Consider the following 25,178-nt stretch of genomic DNA (forward strand, 5'->3'; position numbering starts at 1 on the left):
AAAGGTGAAAAAATGGACTCCAAGGATCAGACAGGAGAACAGGGCAGCCAGACTGGTGGGTGCCACCAAGGCCATGACTCTATTGGCTAATCCAGCACAAAAAACTATGTGATGGAGGCAGGTTTCATCCATGCCTCCTGAAGAACTTTTTTTGCATTATTCAGTGCAGAGTTTAGGTCCAGCCCCTTTTCTCACTGTCCTCTGCTGCAGGTTCAGGTCAGTGCCTGAAGAAGCCACTGTGTGGAAGGGAAGGGATATGATCAAGTGGGATAGATCCCATGAGTTAGGTCTTGTGTCCCTATATCTAAGATCTGAGTCAAACAATAGCATCCTGAATAAAGTCTTCTAGGATTCAGGACAGGAATATCTCTGTTTTGGGACTGAGTTACTCTGAGACAATTAGCTCATTGACTGAGTCAGCTGGCTGTGTTTCTCATGTCTCAGAAGGTAAGTGCAGCTCATTTAATCTTGTGCTTTGTCTTCATGACCCAGAAGCAGATACTGCATTCTGTGCTATGGAACACTTCTTCAGCCTTGGAATATAATAATTCATACTTACCAGGTACTTTCAGCCCACATATCTGAAAGAGGGTAAGTACTGCTCTCTCCACACTGCTCAAAGTGCTGAAGTGGACTGCTGTGCCTCTGTGTACCTGTGCTTTGTGAGAGAGTAAGCTGTAACAGAGAACAGAAACCTGCAGCAAGCCCTTGAGCTGTGTGCCTGCTGCTATGGCTACAACCCTCCCAATCCAAATGCTGAATTCCCATAAGGATGTGCTTTGCCAGAGGGTGACTGGTCACTGCTGTGTGATACAGCATCAGCATGTCCTTTCTGCATCACTCTGTGCTGAAATTACTGTGCTGTAGTTGATGCTGCCTTAGACTGTCTTAGATCATCTGTAACTTCTACCTGCTTTGTTCATGAAGACTAATCTTCCTGGTTATCATACTTAAAAAATGTAGTTTTCTCCTCCAAGCTTTGAATTCATTTAGTTGTTTAAAACAGAGGAAATGTGTAAATTACCATCTTACCTCACCTTTATTGCTGAAGTCACTATTTAAGCACTGAGCAGTCATTTAACTCAAATTATGGTTTGGAGTGAAGGTTTATATGAAGTGAAAGTATGGTATGAAGTGAAAGTGAAATATTTATTGGTCCACAATCATAACATCAAGATGGGTTTTCACTGGGAAGTATATCTTGCTGTAAGCAGTTTAGAGACAAACACCCTTACTCTTTGCAGGTGACCTCTGCAACTATCCCATTTCTTGCTATCTAACTGCCTGTGACTGCTCCAGAGCTATAAAGTAACTCTTTTGGCTCTATTTTTTTTTTTCTATATCCTTCTTAATTTGCTTCATTAATTAAAACAATTCACCGGTTTTCAATAGTATTTTCTCTGGGAAAATGTACTGTCCTCTGCTAGCTGAACACTAAGCCAAGGTCTTCCTTGTCTGTGTAAAAGCAAGACAATTCTTGGACTCTCCACCATACTCCGGCTCCCTGATCCTTCATCTCTCCCAGTTAAAAATTCACCTGATTAAGAAATGTGGGATGCTCAAAACTGATTCATTTCACAGGAGTGGCAGCACTCCACAGTGTCCAAATTACATGCAGCATCTTGCAGGGTCATGAAACAAAACAATTAGGAACCTCTTTAAATAAAAACATTAAAAAATTCCAGCCCTAAAAAAACCCCACAACGGTAACAACATTTGACTCTGTGAATACACAACCACAGAGAGAAAACAGTGAAAGATTTTTTCTCTTTTTGGTCTGCATTTAAATTTTACTTCAATCTGACTGGTAAGTTTGCTTGCTGAACAAATAAGGTAAACAGGAAGAAACACATGAATTACAAGCGGTAAATATTTCATGTGCATAATTTATTTTTAAAGTTTATTACATCACATTATACAAGCATTAAACATGGCTTTATGTTGATGATTGTTTTTTAAAGTGTGAAAACTTGACATTCTTCTCCATAGAATTTTTCTATTTACAAATAAACAATCTCTCTATATACTTTATATATATATATATATATATAATATATATGGTCAATAATGTAACTCCCCTCAGAAAGATTTAAAATAAAAAAGAACTGATTTGTAAACACGGTTTCTGTCATAGTATTTGGTGGCTTGAATGTAGATGATGTTCTAATCCTAGATTTTTCTTTTGTCAGAGTATCCAGGTTGTTCATTTACATTTTTTAGTCTAAGATCTGTAAAACCAGCATGGGACAGAATGCAAAAAACTTAACAAACGGGCTGAAAAACAGTCCCAATATACATTTTTCCCTTGGTTTTAAAAACTGGTGTGTAACTGCTCATGAAGTACATGCTGCTGTCAAGAATGGCCTATAGAGAACAATCCTATGCTGATTGCAAGATGATTTCACAGTAAATCCTCTGTTGTGTGCTGTCCTGCTTGCTATGTAAAATGTCTGTGCCATGCACTGAGGTTGCATTTCTTTCTCATTCCCTTGAAGGTAGTGCTCTTGTGGAGCTGGAATAAGTAAACAACATACAGGACTGTCACATGGAGATCTAAACAAAACCCATCATCAGATCAGGAAGAGAACGGCATAAATTAGTTCTCTAGAGACTATTAAAATTCCATTTATTATTATACTATTATTTATATTTTATTTTTCTAATAAATAAAAAGGGGGCATATTTCCTGAGTGTTCTGCTATGTAGCTCTGAAGGACTCCAGGGAAATCTATTATCAGACCAGCAGCAGAGAAACCTTTACAGGTTGACTGGTCAATCTGAAGTGACAGAGATGTACTCAGGATCTGCCAGGGAGGTCAGAGCCCCTTGCACCATGATACTGAGCACAAGCTTGGCAAGCAGCCAACCTATGGTCTCATTTAGAGCAGAGCAGGACACAATTTCTAGCAATGTGTTGTCAGGAAAATTCATCATAATGGAGCTATCTTGAAAACTACTCTCAAAAACAATTATTATCTACTGCATTTCTGCTGCGTGTTATTTGTTTTGGCACATTTTACTGCAGTGGTTTCTCTGGAGTGGAAATTAGTTTCTATTCTATTGTTCAGTTCAGTTCTCAGAAGTTATAGAGACCTAAATTGACAACGCAGCATCTTACTGCAGGGATTTGCAAAGGTCCATTTTGCTCATATGGGTGACACTGATTTTATGCATGGCTCATGTCTCACTTTACTACTTAGCAGTTTCTAAGCTCTGGTCATCTGTTGGCTTAGACATTAAACAGAGGGTATCCAAAATAATCCAGTTATTCATGAGAATTTGGTCTGAATATGATTTTGCCCAGTGATCCTGCCCCAAAGTCCCCAGGCTGCAACTGTTGGTGGTGGATGGTAAATACTAACCCATCTGGCATGTGTGTATTGGAGGTCAACATTGCCTGATCCCCACCCCCTATTTACAGAGATAGAAACACTCCTATTTCCCACTGTCCTGTGGGATGTGTCCACAGCTGCTGTAAGCAGAAGCAAGGATGAACAAGTTCACTTCCCCATTAATCAGGAATTTACCCCACAACTCCTAGTGGTGCTCCCCACTCAGTTTGGCACTGAGCCAACACAGAAAAGACTAATCCTAAAATTCCTTCAGTGCTCATGTCTCACGGGACTTTCAGGCTTGGGTCAGGAACAGCTGATAAAAGGGAACTGCTATGTCCTTTTTCCTCTTCAGGTGGGATGGTGGGTTGCTACTGGAGGAGATTCCTTGCTTTTTTGTGTAGGCAGGCAGTGTCTACAGAGAGGAGGGTGCTCACATTTTCTTTCATCCCTCTCTTTGCTCTAGTCATGTTGCTTTTCATTAAAGCTTCCCCCTCTCATGAAAATAGCACAGTTCTTAGTAGTGGAAAAAAGTTAATAGATCTAATTTGGTGATATTTGTCATGGTGCAAATGGTCCTGTTGTCATGTGGAGCTTGAGGTATCCATCCATAGAAGCTTGCATTCTGTGTGATCTGTCCAGAAGGGCAAATTCTACTCCTATCAAATTACTTCCAGAATAACTTGTGGAAACAACTGATAGAAGAGCTTTTACAACACTCAGTATTTTGATTCATGTCGTTCCATCCAACAGGTGTGATGTCTTCAAAGCTACAAGTCCACTCTTTTGGGTTAATAGTCTGGAATTTTTTAATTTCTTAATTAAATCAGAAATTTAAAATTTATCAGTACTAAGGAATTTGCTAAAGGATATTGACAGTGGCTTATTTCACCCAAGTCTAATTTGCAGCCTGTGTAGAATTGCTCAGCATTAAGGATTTCAAGCTGTTTCATGTCTGTTGTTTTGGTTTTTCCCTCCACCCCTTCATAGGTAATGGAATCATAAATACAGAAAGTGCTACAAGTGTAGATATTCTAGATGACTGTGTTTTATTCTGCTGACCTTGTTCATCTGTCTGGTTTTTTTTGTCTGTTTTACTTAGGCAGACAGGTCTTTAAGACACCATCTGACATCTGTTATGTGTGTAAGTACACCCTAATTCCTGACTAGGCCTCAACGTGATCTGGCAACACAAATACATGGGCAGTTCTGGGCAAGATGCCCTAACCTGATTTGATTCCTTCAGACACCAGACAGTCCTATAGCTGAAAAGGCACTGTTCAAATCTTTAACATATATTACCAACTTTTCACAGTGTCATTTCCAAATAAATGACCCTACAGCTAGATAACTCTGGCCATATTTAGATGCTCGGCTACCTGTCTGCACTTCTGATGCCTACATTTTTCAGCATTGTTAGAGCAGTTGATCAGACTCGTGATCATGCATTTCCTTCTAGATAATACTTCACTGTTGTTGAGTAATGGAAATGGTCTACCTATGTGACCTTAACTGGTGGCAAATGCAAACTAACGCGTTGGGTCCACTGTGGAAGAGAGCAACGCTGCCATGCACGTGCTGCAGGTGGTGGCCACACACACGGACAAACACTGCCACGTTGCCAAGGCGCAGCCACTGCTTGTGAAGTAGCAACTTCATGAGAATGAGCCGTAAGATCACCAAGTTCTTTAAAGCACTGTAAGTAGGATAACTGCTTTGAAGTTCAGGGCCTCAAATTTTGGTCAGGGCCTTGGAGCTTCCTGGCAAGAGTGCAGTGATGTAGTATTGGTCTGATGTGCTCATGTTGACATCAGCTCTGGAGAAGACTAAGCCTTGGAAACACCTCTAATTTCAAAAGGCTTATGACAAAATCCACCCTATTGAACAGGGGCACACATGCACGAAGTGCACACAGCATTACTGACTATTCCTTTCAGTGCACTTTCTGCTGTAGAAAACCAGGATTTTTTTATAAACAAGAGTGCTTCTTTTAAGCAGTTTCTTCCTCATCCTGTCACGGCCACTCATTGTGATAAGATTTTCCATTCTTTTTTCTTTCCTTTCGCTCTTTTTGAAGACGTTCTAGTTCAGCTTCATACATCATTTCCTGAATCAGATACTTTTCTCGCCTCATTCTATCTCTCAGATCTTTTGGAAGATCTGGAATTAAGTAGGAGATCAGATTCTTTATGCAAAAGACAAGATGCTGTGAACACAAAAAAAGGAATGACAAATTTAAAACCCCAAGAAGAAAACAAGTACTTTTCATATCTTCTGAAAACCTTACCTTTCCAATTTGCAGACAGATACTGTGTTTTCCATTACTAAATTTTAAGAAAGCAAACCATGAAGTCTTTTCCCCCACAAAACCTCCAGTCAAAGTCAGTGGATTATGGGTCACAGCAGAAATTATGAGCAGGTGGGTTCAAATAAGGCTTCAAAACTGTTCTATGAGCTGTGTGTTCAAATCCCAGGTAAGGTTGTTTGGATAGAGCCTGGTATTAGTAGTGGTATTAGTTCCTGCTCTGCAGGAAGAGGAGGCTTACATGATGTAACACTTTCCTGTTGCCATAAACACATAGAAATCTGAAGTAATGTACCTATACAAAAGTAGTAGTGTATCTATATAAATTGAAATCTAAACATTTTTTCTTACACTGTGTCTCTTATCCAAAGATATATATTCCTGTTTAGCAAACACCACAATTAAATACAGGTTGATCCTTTGGCCTTCCTATTCTATGCATGACACTGCAAAGCTTAAGTTTGATGCCCGAGGGTTGCTTGAGTGTTCTTTTCTGTTTGAACAAAAATGCTGCTTAGACATTTACTCACTTCACTTGAAAGGAGTAACATATAAATGGAAAAGTCCTCAATCTCAGAAAGGACATACATTCTAGATTGGGGAAATAAAGGTATTTCTTCTTCTTCAAGCAGAACCCTTCAGAAAACCCTTCAGAAACCCTTCACTGAAAAGAGAATGTAAAATGTTTTCCCATGTATTCTTCCCTCATGATAAATAAACTCACAATACTCTAATTGTTGGGGTTTGTTTTCCAAACCTAAAAAGAGAAAAAAAGCCTCTTCTGTGAGTTTAACCTGGACAAATAATTCCTTTTGTGGTGACAAAGGAGGTTAAGCTCCAAAACAAACCACACTCAGAGTACCAAAAAGGGGTCCGAGCTTAGGTAGTTAATTTATGAAAAAACCTACCTTGAATCCCCTATCTCTTAGAGCAATATTTATTGTAAGGACTGTAGCATTCACAATACAGCCATTGGTGTTTTCAAAAAGAAAGCTCATGGTTTCTGCTGCAATTACCTTTTTGATTTCATAGATATAGTTAAGGAGACAGTTTGCAGTGTCAATAAACAGAGTAGCTCATGTTGAGGGAGGCAAATATGAGCCAGCCTATGGCTTTGGTTGAGATAAAGCAAAGTCAAATCAGATGTGCCGGTAACAGGCAGCTCAAAAAGTTATTCCACATCTGGTCACAAATTTGTCTGGACACTGAAACTTGAACAGGACTCATTTTTCTTGCCTCACTTCTCCTTATGTCTAAGCTGTACTGCCTTTATGTCAAGTGTGCATCGAGAGGTCAGACTCTCTTCAGTCTTTAAGATTCTTAGGCTGACCTGCCAAAATCATTCTTGTAGTCCTTTCTGGAGAAGCATACCCCGACCTTCAGTACTGGCAGCTTATGAAACTAGAAGACATTAAGCCCCGCAGGCCTCTATCAAATCTTTCTTTCTTTCCCTTAATGTTTCCCTGAGTGTGCAACAACTGATGGAAGAAATTATCTCCTTGGGAACCAACCGCTAATAAGTTACCTAGTGTAAAGGAGGAAGAGTGCCCAACCTGCAGTGCCATATTCCTTCACCTGGGAAGGTATGAAAATTACAATCATGGGGAATTTGCTGAAGCCCTCAGCCTTCTGCTAAGCCACGAAGAATAGAAATAATAATCTAGAAAATGCTTCTTCTCCACTTTTGCTGTACCACGAATGCTTCTGCTGCGTTAACCAAAGAGGTGTGTTGAAAGCTCAGTTCAGAATGAATTTACACTGTTCTGTGAGTCAGAATGCAAGAGGTGCTCATCAAGATTATGCCATATGCCTGTATGGTGACTACAGTTTCCATATCTGTGTTGAATTCCCTGTTGCTATGAATTCAGAGCAGAGGATTGAGTGAAGAGTCTTTTAAAGTCATGTGTTGCTTCTTTGGTTTCTTCACAGTGTAAAAGGCATTTCAAACTTCTTGTGCTGGAGAGATATTGAGCTCCTGGATTATGGTGGGGATATTCAGGCACTTGAAATTAGGACTTCAGTTTTTTGGTTTTTTTTTTTTTGGTAAATCATCTCATCCTATTTTCCTACTCTTCTAGCTCAGTTTTTCAAAATCAACATGGGAATACCAGTCATGTGAAGTTGGTATTACCTCCTCTGGTTTGCCTTAAAGACATCTGAGGTACTGACAGTAAATACTAATATTATGAAGGTAGACAAGGATATTGAATCCTTTTCATTGTCATCATCTTTTTGGTGCCAATCATTCTGAAGGAATGAAGGGCATAAAAAAAAAACCAAGAAAAATAGCTAGATGTGTAAATAGTGTAACTTTAACTGTCATTGTTTCTCCAATGCTCAGATTTAATATTTCTTCTCATGTTCCTTCACTCCTACCCTTACACAACAGTCAGCATATGGTTTCCCAACCTAGACAAGTTACTCAGAAAGTAAATAAAAGATTAATTTATTTCCCCCTCTTTGCAAGTCACTGCTATAGTTTTCAGTGTTACATTCCCTTTTCTGTGAGAACCTACATGGCTGTGACTGTTCAGAAAACAAAGCTGAGAATACAAAGCACAATATAAGTAGAAGAAACTAAGACAAAAAACACCTCAGCAGCTGCCATCATAGATCAGCCCAATGCAAAGCTTCAGAGGGAAATTTGTTTTCTTTTTGGCTTTGTTCTGCCATCTGAATGGTCACTGACCTCAAAGACAATGATGAAAGCCAAGCGCGCTGCTAAGACGTGCCAGAACTGCAGTGTGTAACCGTAGGGCACTGGGGAGTGAGGAGGGTCCCGGTAGTCCCTGTACCTGAAAGACAAGCACAGAGTGGTACTTAGCAAGCTCTGCACTGCTGCCTGGGTGAAGGCAAAACCAAAACTCACTTTCTCTTGATCATTACATTTTCTGCACCAAAAATTAGCTCAGTTCAAACTGTACAGGTTAACCTGATACTGCTTGCTTCTAAGGCTGGGTCTGTGCTAGCGTTTGATTTCAGGTCAGGCACCTGCTTTTGAAGCAAGAGTCTTGATCACCTGCACTTACCATGCTTTTCTTCATGCAAATGGATTTACTTTCAGCTGAAACACACTGGTAAAATGCACTCCAGGAGTGCTAATGGAAATTGGGTACAAAGGACACAAACCAGTGTCTGAAGAAAATCCCTGAAGCAAACACACAGGATGGTGGGTGCTTCAACCCTACATCTTCTTGGCAGCAAGACATGTTCCTTTCAGGCATCTCCTCAGAGCCTGGAGAAGGGTGGGATGCTCTGCTCTTTTAAGGGATGCTTTATTCCCACTTCAAGGACATTTTAAACCTATTAGTGTCCCCGGTTTTGTCAGCCTGATAGTTCTCCCAAAATCCATATAAAAATGCCCCATGGACTCCACCTGGCCCTTGATCAATTAGTTGGCCATCCCTGGTGTAAAACATGACTCATCCTGACTTCAGCAGATCCAGCACTGCACCTCTTGGTATATCAACAGGGTGAGGACCATGTGAGAAAGTCATCTAGTGTCTTTTCTCACAGGGTTTTTCTTGAAAGACTTTAGGACTCCAAAATTTAACTGTAGATATCTATTGGGAAAGCTGGATCCAGGAATACTCCAAGATTGTATTTACAAACCATGAATCTGTTTAAGTCATACATTCTGGAGTCCATTTTTACTAGCATTTTGTTAATTCTAAAATAATACTTATTTAAAAGTAGTGTAAAAATTGTTTGCTTCTTACTCTGTTTCCTAGATGGGACAGAAAATGCACTGTAAAAAAATATTGCAAAGACCATAGTAAATAATACAGGCTGATCACTAAGTTAGTTTTAAGAAACTAATGAAAATGCAGATGAATAAAAGAAATAAACAGTTATTTAATCTCTATGATAATTCATATTTCTCCATGAGGCTTCACTTTCTTAGATTGCAGAGGGTGCTATATAGTCTGAAATAAACTGTCCTGACATCTTAGTCAGCATCAAATCTCTCAGAAATTGCAGTATTTCTAGAATAAGTTCTTAAAACTGAGATGATCTTTCCTTGTGAAAGTAGCATTCTGAATTCATAGTTTAGGATGTTCTACAATATTCTGAGCATCCCAAAAAAAGAAATCCCTGGACCAAGCCCCAGTAGAGTATATATCTTTTTTTTCCCTTGCTAGAAATCCATTGTTACACATGAAAAAGAAAAATTTGTTCAGACAAACTGCCTTCCTGGAAAAATGCCTACACTATTACACAGTAGAAGACAATATTTCTTTACCTCCCTGTCAATATCTGCCTTGAAGTGCAATTAAAATGACTGATGTTTTAGCCCAATGCAGGTGAGTAAGAACCTGAGAGATAAGCTCAGCTAAAGAAAATGTTAATTTTCTTTCAAGGGTAGATATACATAATAATTCTGTGTCTCCCAAAGGAGCATATATCTCTTTTGGAGATTTATCACACAATTTTAAAAGTGTTCTATTTAGGGGATACTGAGCCGACAAATTTTTTTTTTTTTTTTTTTTTTTAAATTGTGGGATTTCCATCATCAGATTTAGGGAGCGGCAACTTCATGCTAAGAAGTTGGGGAAGAAAGGAAGAAAGTGGGGCAGGGTGGGGGGGAAGAGAATGGTCAGAATGACAAAAAATTATTAAATAATGCTATAGTAAACAATCTGGAATGGAATGTGGATTCTCACTGTAGTTCTGCTCCACAGGTGAATTCAACATTGGGATACTCTTTCTTCCAAGTAAATTTCAACAGTTCTAAATATAAGTTAGTTAAATGAAAGCATTAATTCTACCCCTCCCCCATGTATTATACTATACCACTCAAAATTCTCCCTATTCATAAAACATTGCAATATGGCAAGTATCACTGATTTTTTCTGTATCACAGACCTTTGTGATATCACAGAGTATCTGTTGTTCTTTTGAGGCACTCATGAAAAGATATTTTAATTCCTCACAGTGAAAAATACTGGGACTAAGCGTATCTGCTAAAGGACTACAAGGTCTCATGCTTGTAAGGTAACATTGCAATTAAAAACTGGTAGCTGTATTTGTTTGGTATTTTTGTTTGAGACACCATTTAAGACCTTTATTGAGATCATTGAGGTTTTTGGCCATTAAAATCACTCAGGTGCAAATCTTCCATTACAGACTTTACTCAGACTGCAATTTCTCCAATCTGTTGTTGAGGAGAAAGACATGCAGATAATTAACTGCTCATCTTCTTTGGATTCAAACCACAAGTATATGATTATTACTAATAATTACACCAGTAAGAAACAATGTAAACATATTAACAATTCAACAATTCGGAAATGCTGGATTTGAGGTTACGTAAAGACAGCTTATGACAGAGCCTGTTTATCCCTGTCAGACCTGTGAAATACCTCAGTGTAGCTGCTCCTGTGCAACCTTGACTTCCCTGTGCACGTCCTCTGATATAATTTCATCACAATTGGGTGTCACTGGCACCTAAGTAATCAGGCATTTATTACTGGCCCTTTGACACCACATTTATCCATGATGATTGTGTCTGAGTCAAGCTATGATGCCATAAAAAATCCTGCATTAGGAGCATCCTCCAGACACCAACTTCTCAGCTTCTCTTTTATCTAAGTAAGAAATCATGCAGGTAACAGCCAAGCAGTACCAAGAAGAGCATGACCCTGAACAGCACAGTTAAAACTTTCCATTTTTAACTTATAAAAATTAGCTTCAACTCCAGATTTATTATGATGCTTCTCCATTTCAATGTCCTAAAGCAGAGAAGTATGTTGACCAGAAACTTACCTGCAATATTTTAATGGTGAACCAGAGAATTCACTTCCATTCGATGTTGGCTCTGAACGATTTTCAAAGTCAGACACCAGAAATACTGACAAACTGGCATTAACATAGCCAACCATACACCTAGAGGGGACAAAATGCTGTCAGCAGGACACAACAAGGTTTTTCCATTAACTGTTGTACTCAAGAGGATGCTCTTTGGGTTTCATAAAAACCCGAAGTACAATTTTGGAGCTTATTAATATTTGAAAGGGATGTTGAGGCAATATAAAAGAAAGGCTAAAGTAGGTCAGATGAACAATAAAAGTGAAGCAGTGGTAGAATTCTATGGGAGAAGGAATGGTGAAGATTGGGACTGGTTACTTTTGAATAGTCTCCTAAATGGTGACACAATAGGGGCAGCGAAAATAATGAGGAGAGTTAGGAAGATAATCAAAATATTCCCACTGTTACACTCATGGTACTAGCACAAAGGGAGACTAAATCAGATGGAAAGATAATACACTTAAAACAACTTTTTAGAAAAAGTTAATCAGAGGAACTCCATTCTAGAAGATCCCAGGGTGACTAAGCACTGTGAGGGCCAGGCAAAATTTAGAGAACACTGAGTAGAAGTTAAGTCCCCTGTTGAAGGGCTGTCGGTGTCAATAGAAGGGTCAAGTTTGGTGTTAGCAAAGATGAGGAGATCCAGCTAAAATGTGTTGTGATATTCATGCTTCACTGCCCAAACACAGGCAAGTGTAGGCACACTACTCAGGTTGGTGCAGAATATAATGCTTAGTAAGGGTTGGGGGATTTTTGGTTTTGGTTTTTCTAAATATGGACTTTACGGTCTTTGAGAAATTATATTCAAATATCGTCTGGCTTTGCCTCCATACTGATTAGATTTAGAACTTAAATTAATTCCAGTATTTTTCTAGTATCATCGTGTGTCATATGGATCTAATACCTACAGATGTTTTTCAAAGAAAAGAGTACCTCTCTTTTAAGCTATTCAGATGGTCTTCACACCTTAATTTGAGAAATAACAGATGATAACAGATGGTCTTCAGACCTTAATTTGAGAAAACTCACTATTCCTGTGGATTTTTTAATATCTTCTTGCTTTAATAACTTATAACATTACTAAAACCATTATTCAGAATGCTGACATAAACAGTTTTAATACAGATCATCTCCTTCAAAGTATTACTACCTGATGGTTTCGTCTAGAAATTCACTCAAAAAAGCAGCAGAAGTGTGAAAACATTGTGCTAGAGGTTTGTGAAAAGAAGAGCCAAACTACTTCCCCTATGCAGATCTAGTTTCAAAGCCACTGAGTCATATTTGAATCTCGAGAAATATTTCTAAAGGTGTTGTTTTTTCATGCACAGTGGTGCTGAGAAAATCCTTGCTTTCCTTAGCAATGAGAGTTGCTTACAGTGCCACAATATCCTGTAGTTCTTTATAATGGCATGAGCAGAGGCACATGCTCAGGAACAACTGGCACCAGACCACTTTAGCCCGATAGGATTTTAACTCTTCATAAAAGTAAACAGACCATCTTCCCTAGCCCCAGCTAAAATGCCCAACTCCTTGTAGGATAGCAATTTGCTAATCGGGAGCTGCCACACCAGATGCCCTTCTTCCATCATATGATTAAATGTATTGACAGTCAAAAGATGCCAAAAAAAGCAGCAACAGATGAACTCAGTTTCTGCAGCAGGGAGTAAAGAAATCAATCTGCCATATGCCTAGTAGCAGAATGCATGCTCTCTGTCACCGTCTACTGTTTAGCTTGGGTTTCTTTGAACAGCAGCTTCCTTGCCAATGGCACTGCTAGAGTGTTTGCAACCTGTGTCTGTGTTTGGCTGGGTTCACGGACCTTCCCAGAGCCCAGTAGCTGAGATGTCACAAGTGGCCACACAGCAACTATCTCATACTTGTTGGGAGTGTGTGCATGTTAACATAATCTCAACACTGGAAGAAACACTAAAAGAAAATCCACTTAGGCAGCAGGGATTCAGATCACAAATGTCTCCTGCAAGATTTAATCTAAGAACTCTAGTTGTAGAAGAAAAACAAATTACTTTTCTCTTGTAAGTATATCTTGATGTATTACTTGGAAATTTTTTCCTCTTGCTGGACACTACTTTTTTGAGTAAGACAAACTGAATATTACATCAGGAAAAAAACCCAGTTTACAAGTTTAAAATGCTCAACAAATTCTTTATTGATTAGCATCAGCATTGCTTCAGGTAAAAAAAAAAAAAAAAAAAAAAAAAAAGAGGATTATATCCATGTACTACCAGCTGGAAAGTACAGCTTAGGCAGCATCCTGTCACACACGCTAAACCTCTGAAATAGCTGCAACGTTTGCTTTGAATCACAGCAACTCATTCTGTGACCATGCAAAGCATCAGTACCCATGGCTGGTATCTGTTACCCAAACACAAACAATACTTTTGGTTCAGTGGAACCAGAACATACACAGACAGTAATACTGCATCTATTCAAGTATTAAGTTATTTTTGTGTACATCTGTTTCCCACCACCCCTCCAAAAAAAAAAGCCAAAAAACTTACTTTTGTCCTGCTTCTCCTTGGCCAGCACAAGGTCCGTATTTGTAAGCATAAACAAGGCGAGGGATGAAATCTGACGTCACTGCTATAACAAATGCATTTGTGATAACAGAAAGGATTCCAATGCCTTCCAGGATCCCGTACCAGATGCCTGTTCAACAAGGACAGTATGTTTGCTCCAGGAAAAACAAGAACCAAAGTGCCTGAAATACTGCATGATCTGAAGTAGTTTTCCCCACTCCACAAGGTGTTCTTATGCAGTTTTTATCCAAGAGTCACAGAGTAAAAATGAATTTTCTTATTGAACAGCAAGACCTAATCACTGTGAATCACACCAAATGAAGGTTAGACATACTCATTGATTTAATGAGGCATCAAACTGCCCCTGAAAACTTTGCTGAATGCAATTTATTTTGAGAAATCACATCTGAATCAACATTAAAAAATGCATTTTCCTATGCTTTTATTAATTACATTATATAACTGGTTTTTTTAGAAATTATGTCTTCAGTGTACGCCGTGTCCAGGCTTGTGCCAAAACCTACAGATTCACACTGCTTGCATTCAAAGCTTTAATCAGACACAGACTTCAGGCACATAGTAGAAAGCTGTAAGAGCACAAAGCTTGAGCTTCTGCTCTTTCTTGGTGTGGGCTATGGATTTTTGCAATGCAGTTGGTTAGTGAGGTTTCCTATTTACCCCTCTGAAAACACCAGGGATTCAATGCTGGGGCAGATTACTTTATTTTAGAGTTCTTCCTAAAGGTGTTTTGCTTTTGAATACTGCAAGGACAGAAGAGATTTGTAGTCAAAATAAGTTCAGAGATCCTTTGCAACAGTGTGTGGCTGGATGACCTCAGAGTTACATGGACCTTGTGTTTAGCAATGCAGGTGTGACTCACTGAGAGCAAGTTGTCTGCTGGGATCCAGACCCACCCTGTCTGACCCACCAGAGACCTGGTGGGCATGGCCCCTGAGTCACAGGGGAGCTTGGTTTTGGCCAGGTAAACATAAAACATACAGGTCCCTTACAGGATGGTGGCCACTTCAACTTGGCTTTTATGTTTCGCCTGATCTGTCTGGTTATTATATTCAAGTTGAGCAGCAGCATGTTTTGCACAGTGTGTCTGCCACAGCACAGCACCTGCAGAGAACACTGATCACTTGACACCTTGGCTGTTAAGTCCCCCAGAAAATCATTAAAAGACATTTTCCAGTATAGACTATTAATTGCATAAGTAGGTTGGCATCAGATATTTTAAGGTTTTTTCTGAACAATCAAGGGGTGTATTATTAACTGAGAAGATGACTGAAAATGTCTTAATCTACTCTTACTTGAAGTGGTCAAAGCTTTGACAAAAAACACATATACATAACAAACACCATACAAAGAGCTCACCTATATCTTTGGCTCTTGAAGCTAAAGGTCTTCTCCACTGAGTAACAAATTTGTAAGCATCAAGCCGAATTTCAATAATATTGTTTAGTAAGGCCAGAAGTGGTGCCAGTGGAAAAGCTGCCACAAAAATGGTTGTGAACCCAAACTGGAGAACTGGGGGAAAAAAGGAAATATCACAGTATAATTGTTAGGATCTAATTCCAAGGTCTAAGATACCAAAGTGCATGCAAATAAACACTACGTACAAAATATACAGACACTTCTTAATATGCCATACTATATACTGGTCTAGTGGCAGTTGTACAGAAAGCCCTTGTCAAAAGCTAGAAGAAAGAATGAAAAGAGAAAATGCACATCTGACCCTGGAATGGACAATATCTTCTAAATTTTTTAATTTGGAGTGAATTCAGTGGTGGACAAACTTTTAGAAAGGGACGTTTTTACTCCAGCATCAACTAGGATCTCTCAATACTTGCAAAGATTAGGAATGAATACATTCCTTTTAAGAGTTCAGATGGGAAGAAGTTTGAAATTCTGTTTAAGTTTCCAGAGGCAGGTCTTCAGACTATCAGATTTCCCATTAATTTGGGAAGAATTGTGTGAGGGAGAAAAGAAAAAAACCAATCATGACAAAAGCAGTTCAGTCACATAGAGTAAAAGTTTGTGGTTTTTTAGTATTTTTTTGAGCAGTTATCCTCCACTCTCCTTTGCATAGAGCAATGCCTTTTGGCAGTAAGGTACTTTGTAAATGTGAGGTAGTAAATAAGGGAGGATTTTAAACATAAACAAGCATGCAGGTCTGTACCATGCAGTTCAAAGTAAAAGCACACGGCAACTTTCTTTAGAAAATAACAGCAAAGTTCTTCAGAAATGTATGCAGATAAAGAACTGGGCTCTGGTTTGGAAAAATAAATCCAGAATGGGGATGTTTCATAAATGGGAGGTTAGCAAACCATCAGCAGTGCGCTTAACTACATTGGTTTGGTTCTTAAAAACTTACTCCCATTCCTCACCTGACCTGTGAGAATGAAAACCTTTCTGCAGTCTCCTTAGCTTCATATAGTGATAATTAAAAGAATTCACAAGCCCACATCAACAAAAAAGCAACAACATTAAAATCTAGTGAAAGAGAGAGAACGAAGGTTAGAGCCATACTCATTTCTAGGTATTCATCAAAGAGTCCATAAGCATTCATAGGCTGCAGATTATAGTCCTTTTCCCACTGTGGGAAGCTTGTTTTTCCCTGTGTGCCATACTCTTGCCGTAGTTTTCTCCTGGTCCACCAGTTTTGAATTAGCCTACATTTTAAATTAAATTAAAGAAACAAAGTAAAGAATATTAATGGCTATTTATCACAAAATTGGAAGAGGTTAAGTGGGTACAACGTATCTTGCAAAATTCATTGCCCAATGTACAAGAAGATAGAGCATTAGTAATACATGTGGCTGATGACACAGAAAACAGATACAGCTGATGAGCTGTAATCCCAGCCTAGATTTGTTAAAATGGTAAAAGGATTTGGACATAGCTTCATTATTTATTTACTTCTTTTTCTCTGCACAGAATGGCAAATCACTTCAGGGTCTGTTTATATGGCAGAATGCAATGCTGTGTGGAGATAGCTGAGCTCAGTAAATAAAGAGTGCTAATGCTGCTTGATTCTTTCCTGTGTGTGTGACCTGGCATTTCTGCATGTCTCTACCGGGTAGCAGTCTCTAGGAAATCCTGGAAGGGAAAAAGCAACTCTGAATGGTGTCTGCAGCCAAACTCTCAGAGGAGAAAGAGGCAGAAAGAAGTGCCCCTGAACTACAGACAGCACATTGTGGCTGAGAGATGGATGGCTGACATGTGAGCTACCAACATCCCAAGAAATGGGAGATCTGTACTGGACATCAGGGGGAAAATGCTGTTCCCAAAGAAATGCATGTGTAAGACCACTGCAAAAGGCAGTGAGCCAAAAGTTAATGAATTCTCACCTCTGAAATAAACACCTTTTCAGGGAGGTGCACTGGTTTGGTCAACAAAGGGCACCAGTTAAGAGTTAGTATGGAGAGCAAAGAAAAAGCCCAAACCACAGTGACTGAGATTTTCTCTGAAGCTGAGGTTGGCCACTTTGTCTCAGTAAGAAAAAACGTTATAGATCACCCAAATAATTCAGTCCTTTTCCTGACCATGCTTCACTTCTTGCCCTCACAGGGGGTGACAGATGGTCTGTGAATGGTGCAAAGGGACTGCAAATAGTCATTGGATTTGGATAAGAGTTTGGACAGCTGCTTGCACTCTTGACCCTTAGAGATTATTTTTCCATTTTCATAATTTATCAGAAAGGTTACAGCTTTTCCTGTCCTCCTTAAAGAAGTGTAGGTGCAACTAAGTGCAGTTCAACTAAATTCAGCTACAGTTTGCAGGGTTGCCTCCAAGTCCTCTGGCCATCCACATTGTGTTGGCTGCTGCCAAGTTCTTAGCAGAAAGGTGTTTTTCACACTAAAGGAAATACACCTGCTTGCAGCATTTCAGGGCTAGAAGGTGGACTGAAGGGTCTGAAGAGCAAACACATCTCTCATCAGAGTAAGTTGAAGCATTTGAGTGTTGTAACTGTGTCTTTTATGTTGTGATTTTTCCTTGTGACTCTGAAGTGAAGATTCACTTCACCTGAAGAAGCAGTTTATTCCTATTAAACCACTCGTTCTTAAACAATCTCCTCCTATCTCTATCAATCACCATCCTTTTATTTCTCTTCTGTGCTCTTTGTTAAGTTTCAGGATCTGTATTACCAGAAAGCAGAGAGTTCTAATGAAAACTGGCAAGAGGTAGGGGATGGAAAGAGAAGGTTCAGTGCTGCTGCTACTGTTCCCTCCTGCTCATCCCAACTAATCCCTGCAGCCCTAATAGCTGCAAACACTGGCAAGGAGTGCTAGGCCCAGGAAAGACGGAGAAATATCAAATCTCTCTGAACTTTGCAAGGGCAAGCCTTTTGACAATGTCAGCTCTCTCTTAGATTTTCACACTTGCTAATTTCCCTTGATGACCATCCACACTGTCTCTAGTAAGATCAACTACACTGATCTTATTAAACCTATATTAAACATATTAAACATGCTCATTAAATACTAATCAATAAGGAATGAACCAATTGGAAACGAATATTTGCCAATCTTTTAGCTAGGGCACAGCTTCATGTTACCTTGAAGATCACAAGGGAACTTGTCTACTTACTAGTCAGTACATTTTTCTGTCTTTCAGAGTGCATGTGCCAGCAGTGCATTTTTTTAGCTCATACCTGCTTTTTCAGGCATCTTTTATCACCCAAAAAGAAACTGAATGTAGAACTTAGTAACATAGCTAAGAAATGATACATGTAATTGTTTTCATGTAAGCAACACAGTGGTTACACAGTTGTTTTTAAGAAGTTTTAGAACACAGAATACAATTTAACAATATCAAGTATTTCCCATGTATTACTTATTTGCTAATATTTTAATATTAACTAATATTAATATTTGTTGATATTTTAATATTACACTTTCACTTTTGCAAACTGTGTCCAATGTGGAAAAGAGCCCCAAACATCATCTATATATCTGGAGTTCAGTATCCTGGGGGGGAATTTTCTGTTGTAGTGGCTACTGCATCTTACTTTTATTAACTGGTGATAAGGAAAGCATCAACTTAGTATTCTGTGACCTACAGAAGCATAGGTACTTACGGATATCCCAATTCCATGAAATTATTCCATGTCTGCTTTAACACCATTATAATACCCATTTGCATACAGAGGTCAATAAGGCATCCACTAGGGTGGCACTACAGAAAAAAAAAGAAACAAAATGTTAAGCAGGAATAATACTGAGTTTTAAAGTGTTTCTTAAAGGCCATAAATGATGCTGGATCATTCATTTACTAAAAGGAAACTGAATGCATTCTCCTTATGTTTTAAAGGAGTGTAAACTCATGGGAACAGATGACACTGTATCATATTGTCAGCATTTTAAGCTAATCACCTAATTTTCTGCAGAGGTCAGAGTCAGCTGAAACCAATGCAGTTTTCACATACGTGCTTCTAACGTGCTGCTCTGCTGAGGGCAGAGCAGGGGCAAAGGCTACCAAGTTTTTCTATTGATTTCAATAGTTTCTGGGGAGAGTGACTGCAAAGTCAAAGAATCAAGAGAAAATTCTTCCTGGCTGCACATAAAGTAAACACTTTATGCCTAGAGGATAGACCTAGAACTATTAATTGGGTACTGTTTAATGTATGACTGAGTAGACCATGCAAAGCTATTCTCTTCTTAAAGAACTAAAAATCTCTAACTGCTGAGTAACAATTCTTAGTGTTTCTTCTTGAGTGCTTGCTTGCTTTAGCAGTGGCTCCAGATGTTGAAGCTGTGGTGCTGCTTTTGGGAGAGATGTTCGGCTAGTAAAAGTTTAGGGAATTTTATACCTACTATTGGAAAAAACAGAAAGGGATCTAAAGCTTTCTACTCTCAAACAACACTTTGTGAAATTGGCTTTGCAGATCCAAACAGTGTAGTTCAAGCTGTATTTTAAAATTTTGGGTATTACAGATAAGTCCAAAAAATCACTGTCACAGAACTTGAATTATTTCTTCTTAACTTTTAGGGAGAAAAATTAGTTATGACCTGGAATAAAATAAAACATTAATTTCTTATACATATTGCTTTATCCAGGTCTCAGAACTTGGATCATTGCTGAGGTTTCTGTTGACCTAATTTAGCATGTTTTTAGATTAACGGGATGACAAGTTGTTAGGGGTTTTTTTGCGTGTTTTTTTGTTTTTTGGGTTTTTTTTTTTTTTTTGTGGTGTGGTTTGTTTGTTTGTTTGTTTGACTTCTCTGTCATTATCACTAGATCATCATCCTCCTGTTTTTAGGAATTGGTCACATGACTGAATATAACCTGAGAGAGGCAGGTGCGCTGTTAATGAAGTAGCAGCAATGTTACAACCACAAGATCACTAATATGTAAACTGCGGTCTGAGCGTGCCCATGGACACTGGACTAGTGTTACTAAATGTCTTAGACTTGGCTAAATTCAACAGGTGAAGAGAGAAATATTGGAGGGATATCTGGACATGGTATTCTAAGGCAGGTTAGTTCTAGTAAGACCTAACTGATACAGTCAATAAGGTCAAGACTTTTTTTAATTAGACTTAAAAAAATTATTATTATTATTAATAATAATAATAATAGTAATAATAATAATATTCACTTTTTTCTCTGTGAAAAGCTAAAAAGGGACTACTAAGAGTGGCTTCCACCAGCAACTGACACGACCTGTAACACCTCATTTTTGCACTTTCCTCACAAACCTGGTTCTCCTTCCATCACTGCTCCTGCACAGAGATGAGGTTCTTTTCCTGTTCTCTGATTCCTCTGTGAAATGAATCAGCCCACTGAATCATCAGAAGAGTAATTCAGCCAGAAAAAGGAAGTTTACTGCTGATACAAGGAACTGAACAGGCTGCTCACAGGGCTGGACAGGTGAGAACCAATACAGAGGAAAAGGAAGGAACAAGCCTCAGGGGGAGGACTGAAAGGAAGAGCAGAACTGTTTTACTTTGACAGCAGCAAGTTCTGAGGTCAGCTCAGCCCCAGCCAGATTTTGGAGGGATGTTAAGCAATGTTCTGTCTTCCCATTTACCAAGTATTCTTCCCTTGAATGAACAGAATTCTCTACAAAATAAAGATGCTTTTATTCAAACTCAAATCCTTTTTTTGTTTATTTGTTTGTTTCTTTTGCTAATATTTGAATGGTCTTTACTAACCAAAATATTTATATATCCAGAAGTGTTTGAAAATTCAAGCTGGCAGACATTTTCTACTTACCATTTGCCATTTATCTGCAAAGTTGTTTCAATTATTCATCTGTGAAGCAGGAAAGAAACCACGGGATTTCAATGTGCCCATAGCAGCACTGGAAAGTAAATGACTGGTCCAGAAACTGCTGCTGCTCATCTCCCATAACTGTCAAATGGGCTTTGAATTCTGAATGTATTTATTAAAACAAAATAAATAAAATGGCATTGGTCCTTGAGTAACTTGCAAAGCCAAACTCTCATTGCTTTTCATATTAATTTGATTTTATAGACATGGGACATTATGCCAGTAGCTTGTTCAGGAAGTTCATTTGGTTGTTTTGGTCAAATTTCACATACATTTTATGTGTCTGAATTTTTAATTTGTTACTATATTATTTTAGCTCTCTAGTCCACAAGGCTAGAAAAACTGAGAAGAAAGGACTTTTTTGGAAGCAAAAAGTTGTCAGATTTGTATTTGACTTTGATTCATTCCAAGGATAAAATATTTCCAATGCAAATATGTGAGTAATCTTTAAACCATCTGATACCACTGTTCGATGGGTTGCAAACACTGGAACTGCTAGCACTGAAAAGGGAATATATATCTCAATATGTAGATGCTTTTGTAGCAGACGGCAGTGTCAATAGTGTGGAGTTAGACAGCAACTGAAAACCCAATAACGCTCTCAAAAATGCCTCGGCAGATTTATGTGTCTGCCTCTGCTTGTGTTCATGGCATCTGTGGGCAGCAGATAAATCCGCGTGCAGTTATTGAGCACTCACCTCTTCCAGCCTCCACCGGTTTATCAGCCTTAAGTAGGCACCAGGGTGTCCTGTAAATCTTCAACACAGGAATATGTTTCAGCTATGTTGTGTAAGCAGTCTGTTCACAGTAGTAAAAGAAAGCTCACACTCTTATTTTAATCTGGTGTTATCTTAATGTGACTGGTATAACTATAAAAGATGATACGCTGTAAAAAGTTTTATGGGTATTCCTGGAATAATCCCCATGAAGGACTACAGATATGTTTACTTTCAGTTTTATTTCAATACCAACACTCTGCTGTTGGATATTCAACAAACTGCTCGTGTCAGTTTGGAAAATGGCTTTCAACTGCCAGCCCATTTCCTTACACCATAAAATGCTCTGTGATGTCTGCCTTCCTGTGAAATCAGTGAAAATTTTAGTTTTCATTAAAACCCATAATTTTCTAACTATTCTCCCATATTTTCCCCCAAAATTATTCCCATATGCAAATAATCCATACTAATGGATTCTACTATTCAAAACTTCTCTGCTAAAAAGGTCCTTTTTTAGGAGACTGACAGAAAAAGATACACAAATAATATATATTTAGATAGATACATAGATATACACGAATACATATATATAAAATACACAATAAACATATATAATAAATACATATGTGGAAACCTCCTCCAAATGATAGCTCATAACTCTTAACAGTTCAGATCATGTAATAGGAGCAGATCTCTTCCAACTAAACTATCCTATCCTATCCTATCCTATCCTGTATTTATATGTACAAATAGCACACATAAAAACAGAGTGAAATGACCTGCAGGTACAGTACTGTGAGATGCATCTGTTTCCAACAGTGAAATTGTTAAGTTAATATTGAGACCATGTGGTGACAGCAAATGAAAACTGCATCTTTTTCTGGGCTTTTGAAAGGAGTATAAAACTGCAATCTGTTCTGCTTTGCTAGTATGGAATTTGCATTTTAACATGTGTGATAATATGGTCCATTTTGTTTCATTACAAACAATTTTATTTCTGCTCTCTACTTCATTTTGCACATATGAGTGTGCAGACATCAATCCTACCTTCCAAGGAAGAATGCTATATAAAAGGTAGAGCTGTTCAGATTGACAAACTGAAAAAGAAACATTTTCAGAGTGAAGCTGTTCTCCCACTCCGATTCGGTGCGAGGCTGCTCTGTGAAGAAAATTATCAGAGTTTCAGAGGCTTATTCAGATTATCCATTTCCCTTGGCACAAGAGCTGCACACACCTGTAAGAGCTGGCAATGCATTTGCAAATTTGCCTGCTGTTTTCAAATTATAACCTGGCAGAAGAAATTGCATCCAGAAGCAGCGCTCAGCAAGTGAGCTTGTAGAGATTTAGAAATCTGTTCTGATGTCCGTGTATGTATGTTCCCATGTGACTGTAAGAAAGTGGTTGAGGTAATGTGTACACTAAACATCTCTCCTGTATTTAAGTGGCCTTTACAGGCTCAGGCTCTTGTTTCTCTTGTTTCTTTCTCTGTATCCTACCATAATGACATTGCCACTCCACCAAAGCTATTTTTCTTAGAGATGCCACACTGAACTGAAGAAAATCCTTCTGGTAATTCTGTTTCATGGATTTTCCCATATGCCCAGTGGAGTGCCACTGCATGACTCCTCTTCCTTGTCCCAGGGAACTCACCACAGAAAAACAAGGAAAAATAATTTCCAGTGCTTTTTTGCTAAGCAAAAAATAATTTTTGCTAAGGCAAACAGGAAAGGGAAAGACATATCATTGCCTTTGGGTACTGTTCCTTTATTCTCCATCTCAAGGAATATCAAGACAGATGTTAACAAAACAATGTCCATGCCAACACACCAGTACCATATTCTGGAACTACTTTCCAGCTGGCAGGAGCTTGCTGTTAGCTGACCATTGCTGTGAACAGGAGTAATCAGAGAAGTGCAGATACTAATGGTGATTCTGAGTATCATAATGATAGTACTCAGATACTGCTTCCAAAGCAGCCTCCAGTAAAGTACTGTAAGAACAGAAAAAGCAATAAACTTGATTTTCTTTACTTGGACGCCAGTCTGCAGGAAGAACATGTTTGACCATAACAAGGCTGCTGCAGCTGAAGCTTTGGTCACATGCCCATCAGAGACAATGGTGATGCTCTGGAGGAGCACAGATGTGAGTTCTGAAGAAGGTCATGTAAAAACTGAAGAAGGACATACTCAATGCCCTCAATGTAGTTTTGCTGCCAGTTCTACTTTGAGCTTATTACACTGATAAAGATAATTCAGATCAAATCAGTTCCTCAGGTCACCAGAGTAAAAATCACAAAACTGTCTGAACAGGATCGAAAAAACTTGACCCATGGAATTTTCATACAAGTGCTTTCTGCAAAAAGCAGTCCTACCTTGATGGCAACCTAACAGAAAGTAATCAAGCTTCAAGGTCTCTAGAATATATCTTACTGTCCCCAGGCTATCAGGACATAGCTTGTACAATTCACAGACTTGAAAGTCATATTTCTCAGCTGTGGCTAGCAGATATCTTCTTCATTGATATAGGATAGCAAAAATATTTTAAAACTACAAATACAAACGAGGACTCTCAGTTTACTAAGAATTAAAGGAATAAAATTCTATTGTATGCAGATACATTACCAATGGCTCCTGGAATGTAGAAAAGTCCTGAGAATAGCTAAAATCAGTTGTTTGAGCAGACAAACATCAAAATCTGTCCATCTGGTCCAAAATAACGTACTGAACATCATCAATGTACACGGGTTTCCTGGAGCACTAAATAACCTCCTCAAACCACTCATATAAGTGCAATAATATGGTTTGCTTAATAGGCCTTCAGCCACGGTCTCACTTCAGGCTTACTGACACTAAAGAGCCCATGCCAATTGCCACCAACCATGACAGTCTTCCAAATATGTCAGGATCTCCAGAGATCCTTTCTGAGCCATGGATATATGGATGATAGCCTATTGCTACCCCATTGGTGGTAGATATTCTCCTTAGAAAACAGGTTTCCTTGCTCTAGCATAAAGACTGCCTTTATGAGTGAGCTGAAAGGATTACTGAAATTTAGAACATCATATAGTTTAGGTGTAGGTAGAGTTGATGATCCACATAGTCATTTTTCCTCCTTACTGCCCTTCTTAAAGGCAAATGTTTGATAGCAAACCAGCACATTAGTTTCAAGCTATGAATTTGTTTTCCAGAAGTTACTCCCCTTTT

At 38.6% G+C, this 25,178-nt stretch overlaps 1 protein-coding gene across 1 annotated transcript in view; it reads right to left on the reverse strand.

Moving 5' to 3' along the window:
* Positions 1–5,346: 5,346 nt before the first annotated feature.
* Positions 5,347–25,178, reverse strand: part of LOC131591914 (anoctamin-4) — a 112,327-nt gene continuing 92,495 nt past the window's right edge. Inside the window, exons 19-27 of the mRNA XM_058863032.1 lie at positions 23,023–23,134; positions 21,958–22,015; positions 19,066–19,163; positions 16,515–16,657; positions 15,360–15,512; positions 13,965–14,112; positions 11,404–11,523; positions 8,327–8,432; positions 5,347–5,538 (exon numbers count right to left, since the gene is read on the reverse strand). Coding sequence (XP_058719015.1) covers positions 5,347–5,538; positions 8,327–8,432; positions 11,404–11,523; positions 13,965–14,112; positions 15,360–15,512; positions 16,515–16,657; positions 19,066–19,163; positions 21,958–22,015; positions 23,023–23,134 — 1,130 coding nt within the window. The remainder of the gene's footprint in view (positions 5,539–8,326; positions 8,433–11,403; positions 11,524–13,964; positions 14,113–15,359; positions 15,513–16,514; positions 16,658–19,065; positions 19,164–21,957; positions 22,016–23,022; positions 23,135–25,178) is intronic.

This window comes from Poecile atricapillus, chromosome W (assembly GCF_030490865.1).
Source record: "Poecile atricapillus isolate bPoeAtr1 chromosome W, bPoeAtr1.hap1, whole genome shotgun sequence".
NCBI lineage: Eukaryota > Metazoa > Chordata > Aves > Passeriformes > Paridae > Poecile > Poecile atricapillus.